The sequence below is a fragment of the Furipterus horrens genome, unplaced genomic scaffold (genome assembly GCF_987537825.1).
Source record: "Furipterus horrens unplaced genomic scaffold, mFurHor1.1.pri manual_scaffold_17, whole genome shotgun sequence".
Taxonomy (NCBI): Eukaryota; Metazoa; Chordata; class Mammalia; order Chiroptera; family Furipteridae; genus Furipterus; species Furipterus horrens.
The window spans coordinates 11,129,040-11,134,514 of record NW_028327187.1 but is presented as its reverse complement, the minus strand read 5'-3'; the positions used below and the strand labels follow the sequence as shown (position 1 = coordinate 11,134,514).

The following is a 5,475-nucleotide window of genomic DNA, read 5'->3' as shown; positions in this document are numbered from 1 at the left end:
GAGTGTATATAAGGGGCGCTTGGCGCGCAACGACCCCAAGCAGCGGCTTTGAAGCCTGAGCTAGAGAACTCGGCATCTCCAAACCAACTCGCCTTAACTCAGCCTCGCTGAAGACTAACACCTCCCTGGTAAGCCCTGGGGACCGACAAGTGTGTCGGAGGGGGACGCCGAGGGTCCGGGCATGCCTAGGGTTTTCTGCAACCGTGGCTTGCAGTTGCATCTACGCTGCTGTGACCTGTTGCTGGACAGACCCTGGCCCCTGGAACCGAGGCTCCCATCTCCGCCTCAGCCCCAGACCCGTTTCTATATGGGGGCATAAGAATCTGGGCGCTGAGTCGGGGGTGGGGGCTAGTGCGGAGCCCCTTCTCTCTGGTGTGAGCAATTTCGGGCTGCCCAGGGTCCCCCCTCAGGGCGCATCTCCAAGTCTTTAGATGTGGAAGCCCCGCCCCACTGTTGATGCTTGCTGGTCAGCCTAGCGGGGCGGGAGGAAATGGGGGAACATTTGCTTACTCCCCTGATCCACGGCCACGCAGTTCAGCGGTGTGGGCTTGGCGAGGAGGGATGGATTGAGGCTCTGCTCACTTTTGATCTGCAGCCCAGGTCGTTTCCCCTCCGTCCGGGCGTTGTAGGAGCCACACCTTTTGCGTGGCCCTGGGGGCGAGCACTGAGAAGGGCATTGAGCTGCTTCCCCGAGTTGCTGGCCTCTCCTGGGTCGAGTTCTGTTTAATTCCCAAGGATCTACAGGCCAGGAGACAGACATATTAGACTCCATAGTTCCTGGGTTGGGGTCTAGGATAAACTCCATAGTTTAGAAAGAAGAGACTAATATTGATGAGAACCTACCAGGTGCCAGGTTACTGTACTTACTATAGAGGGTTTTCAAATACCTTTTCTGAAATTAGCCCTACCACAAACCTGCGGGGTATTGTTATTTCTACCTGTGGGAAGAAACTGAGGACTGAGTAGAGAAGTGACTTGCCTTTGTTTCTTTAGTAGCCTCCGCCCCATCCCCCCCAAAGCACCTGTGCCTGGTGGAGTGGCTATTGTAATTCATTCTTAGAGAGCGTAGGGCTAATAAGCCCTACTGAAGAGCTTTTGTCTTGTTTTTCACCAGATCCTAGCATCCTCTTCAATCCCAGCTAGAATGCTACTGCAGAAACTTCGCAGATTTGGACTTAAGCTGGCACGCAGACGTACACTGGAGCCAGGCATGGCTGAGACTCGCCTTTCCAGATGTCTGAGCACCGTGGATTTAGTGGCCCTGGGTGTGGGCAGCACATTGGGTGCAGGCGTGTATGTCCTGGCTGGCGAGGTGGCCAGAGATAAAGCAGGACCATCCATTGTGATCTGCTTTTTGGTGGCCGCTCTATCTTCTGTGTTGGCTGGGCTGTGCTATGCAGAGTTTGGTGCCCGGGTTCCCCGGTCTGGTTCTGCATATCTCTACAGCTATGTTACTGTGGGTGAACTCTGGGCCTTCACCACTGGCTGGAACCTCATCCTCTCCTATGTCATCGGTGAGTTGTTGGGGCAGGGAGGAAAGGGCACAGCAGATGAAGGGACTTTTGAGTCAGGGCAAATCTGGGTGGAATGGCGAAGTCGCTCACAAGACTTCAGTACCCTAATGTGCGTGTTTGCTGGTGGGCTGGGAGGGTTCAAGGTGTGGAGAAATTGTGCATTCTTCTCACCTTTGACCTGGTTTTCTTAAATTGACTAGTTTGGGTTTTTCAAAAGTAAATCCAGGTGAAAACAGCAGGGATCCGTGTGAGACTGCTATGAGGGGGGGGTTGGGAGGGGGAGGACACTTGACCCCATTTTTCTCCCTCTGCTCCGCCAGGTACGGCCAGCGTAGCCCGGGCCTGGAGCTCAGCTTTTGACAACCTGGTTGGGAAGCACATCTCTCACAGCCTGCAGGGGAGCGTCTCACTGAAATTTCTCCATGTCCTCGCAGAATATCCAGACTTCTTTGCTTTGGGCCTTGTGCTGTTGCTCACTGGTGAGGGCAAGGGACAGAGATAATGATGGGGGTGGGGCTAAGAGGGACTTAGGCCGGAGAAGGGCTTAGGGGAGGTGATAAATGGTCAGAAAGAAGAGAAGCTGGGAAGGAGCCACCTGCGCAAAGGGGTGAGGAGAAACAAAGCCTGGACTGAGGACTTCTCTTAGCGTTCTGAATGCTTCCTTCTCACAGGATTGCTGGCTCTGGGGGCTAGCGAGTCGGCCTTCGTCACCAAAGTGTTTACAGTGATGAACCTTCTGGTCCTCTGTTTTGTCATCGTCTCTGGCTTCGTCAAGGGGGACCTGCACAACTGGAAGCTCACAGAAGAGGACTACAAACTGGCCGTGGATACGTACAATAATACCCACAGGTTAGCAGATTCACTCTCGGGACATGTGGAGGTGGGAGCTGGGAACACGGTGGGGAACAGAGGGCATCCCTGGGTTGGGAGTTGGGGGGATGGGGGCCTAGGTCTTGCAGACCTCCTAAGTAGTTTGGCATTAGAGGAAAGATACAGAGTTGGCTGGACACCCTTACATTTTCCATTCTTTCTTCTGCTTTAGCTTGGGCCGTCTGGGCTCTGGAGGATTTGTGCCTTTCGGCTTTGAGGGGATTCTTCGTGGAGCGGCTACCTGTTTCTACGCATTTGTTGGTTTTGACTGTATCGCAACCACCGGTAACAAGGCCATTCCATTCTGTGTGGGGCTTGGGCACGGTGTGTGCTCTGGCTGCATGCAGATTGGGGGAAGTGGAGGAGTGAGCCTACTTTACTGATTCAGAACATTGTGCCCCTTTCCTGCAGGGGAAGAGGCCCGGAATCCTCAGCGTTCCATCCCGCTGGGTATTGTGATCTCACTGTCCGTCTGCTTCTTGGCGTATTTTGGTGTTTCCTCCGCTCTCACGCTGATGATGCCTTATTATCAGCTTCAACCTGAGAGTCCCTTGCCTGAGGCATTTCTCCATGTTGGATGGGCCCCTGCCCGCTATGCTGTGGCGATTGGATCCCTCTGTGCTCTTTCTACCAGGTCAGTGTCAAACATGGGTCGTGTGCCGTCAGAGTCCCAGGTTATAGCATTCAGTACTACAGAATACTCCTTAAAAGGGCCATGAGGGGAAGGTAGAGACCCCTGAACCTCATAGGCTTGGGGAGAGAGAGAGTGCAGCCAACTCTTACCACTCTGGACATTCTTCTCTGCAGCCTCTTGGGCTCGATGTTTCCCATGCCTCGGGTGATCTACGCAATGGCAGAGGATGGCCTCCTGTTCCGTTTCCTTGCCAAGATCCACAGCGGCACACGCACCCCGGTCGTAGCCACTGTGGTCTCTGGCATTACTGCAGGTGAAAAACCATTTCTGCCTTTCCCCTGGTTGTTTCCCCGACTCCCCTAACTTGGCTCTTCCCTTTTCTCATGTGTTTGCTGTTTGCCCATCGGTTTCAGCATTGATGGCATTCCTCTTTAAACTCGCCGACCTCGTGGACCTCATGTCGATTGGGACCCTGCTGGCTTACTCCCTGGTGTCCATTTGTGTTCTCATTCTCAGGTGAGACTCCCTTCCTCCCCACGTGGAGATTTGGTTTCTTATTCTAAGGGGGGGGGAAGGATGGGGATGTGCTCCTCCTTCCTCGTCTACCTCCATCACCCTGACTCTCAAGGAATATAGATACCCCTCCATGCCCAAAAGAACTCTGGCCTTTGTGGTGACCAGGAAGGTTAAGCTGCCTGAGAGATCTTAAAATGGACAAGGGCTGTTCTTCTTACTCTTGCCTCAGGTATCAGCCTGGCCAGGAGACAAGGATCGAGGAAGATGAACTGGAGTTGCAGGAGGACACGCAAGGAACAGAAAAGCTGACCTTACGGGCCCTGTTTTGTCCACGCAACTCTGCTCCCACGGCACTCTCCGGCCGAGTTGTCTATGTTTGTTCCTCGCTGCTTGGTGAGCAGTGAAATTTTTCTCAGGGGTGGCTCTGGGGCCAGCCTGAGGTAGGGAGAAGAGCGTGTGGCATTTAGCGGCTGAGGAACTAGAGAGAGGGTGGTGACTGGCCTTGGAATGGCCTGCCTAATGTCTTAGTGTGCTGGTCTCAGGAGTTGGTTTTGAGGTTTCTCAACTTGACTCTTAAAGCTGTGCTGCTGAGTGTCCTTTGCCTGGTGCTGGCGCAGTGGTCGGCCCCACTGTTTTCTGGAGATCCAGTGTGGATTGCTGTGGTTGTACTGCTCCTCACATTCATTATGGGTGTCACTGGGGTCATCTGGAGGCAGCCACAGAGCTCCACTCCCCTTAACTTCAAGGTAAATGACCTCTCTCTTTCCCCCTACAACCCATCCTGAAAGCAAACAGGCTTTAGATAGCTACCTTGCAGTCTAATAAATTTCATAGATATTCTTTAATCGGGCAAGAAAGGAAAGCTACAGGAAATACCTAGAGCAAAGATTTCTCTGACCGTCAGTTCCTTTCTAGTTTCATTTTCCAAAATTCTGAGTTTTTTGGTTTAGATTTTATTTATTTACTTTTAGAAAGAGGGGAAGGGAGGGAGAAAGAGAAGGAAGAGAAACATCAATGTGCAAGAGACATTGATCAGTTGCCTCTCACACCCCAGCCGAGGACCCAGCCTGCAACCCAGGCATGTGCCCTGACTGGGAATTGAACCAGCGACCTTTCGGTTCACAGGCCAGCGCTCAATCCACTAAACCACACCAGCCAGGGCCCAAATTCTGAGAATTCTTATAGTCCCGTGGGTGCTGAAATAAACACAGTTGGGTAGGAGTTGGACTCTCCCATTCCTGGCCTGAATAGGTTAGAGATCTCTTTCTAGGTCACCTTGTGGTATGTACAACAAAGAAAATTTGTATTGTTCCCAGGTACCTGCTTTGCCTCTCCTCCCACTTATGAGCATCTTTGTGAACCTTTACCTTATGATGCAGATGGCAGCTGGCACCTGGGCCAGATTTGGAGTCTGGATGTTGGTTGGTAGGTACCCACTTGGGAAGAGTAGGCCTCTTGGGAGTCTTCTCCCAACTCCTTTTCTCTTGGTCTTAAGTAGGGTACCTATTAAGCCTTTACAGGTTGCTATTTCCTTAACCTCACAGTTACCTTTCTGTACTAGGGTTTGCTATCTACTTCGGCTATGGAATGCAGCACAGCCTGGAACAGGTTAAGAGTAATGGACCCCCACTCAAGTCTAGGGCCCGAACAGTAAACTTTGATCTCAGCCATGCCTGAATGCTGTCTGGTGTAACCACACAAGAATGGAGAGAACTCCTACACGCACGGGCACGGGGAGCTAAGCTTTCAATGGGGTGTTGTTGGGGGAGCACTAGTAGACTCTGCTTTGTAGAATGAAGGGTGTGTCTTTGCTCTTTCTTGTCTCCTTTTTGTAACTTGTCTCCTTTTTAATTGCATCTGTAGCTGCTCACTGGCTTTTAAAAATTAAAGGAATCTAGAAAAAAAATGCAGTCTTGTTTCTTGCTTGTTAGAGATGGTGTG

The 5,475-nt window shown here is 51.9% G+C and overlaps 1 protein-coding gene across 1 annotated transcript; it reads left to right on the top strand.

Moving 5' to 3' along the window:
* The first annotated feature begins 1,144 nt into the window (after nt 1-1,144).
* Nucleotides 1,145-5,255, top strand: SLC7A3 (solute carrier family 7 member 3). Its single transcript, XM_090264282.1, has 11 exons — nt 1,145-1,514; nt 1,835-1,993; nt 2,186-2,363; nt 2,557-2,669; nt 2,796-3,018; nt 3,192-3,331; nt 3,432-3,534; nt 3,764-3,927; nt 4,114-4,280; nt 4,851-4,959; nt 5,096-5,255. The coding sequence occupies exons 1-11, from the start codon at nt 1,145-1,147 to the stop codon at nt 5,209-5,211; spliced, it is 1,842 nt and encodes a 613-aa protein (XP_090120408.1). The 3' UTR covers nt 5,212-5,255.
* Nucleotides 5,256-5,475: the final 220 nt, after the last annotated feature.

Bases quoted from the DNA above. Each gene is read 5' to 3' on its own strand.
- SLC7A3 (XM_090264282.1), top strand. From the start codon at position 1,145: ATGCTACTGCAGAAACTTCGCAGATTTGGACTTAAGCTGGCACGCAGA. The intron at 3,019-3,191 runs GTCAGTGTCAAA...TCTTCTCTGCAG, and splicing joins CTCTGTGCTCTTTCTACCAG to CCTCTTGGGCTCGATGTTTC. The intron at 4,960-5,095 runs GTAGGTACCCAC...TTTCTGTACTAG, and splicing joins TGGAGTCTGGATGTTGGTTG to GGTTTGCTATCTACTTCGGC.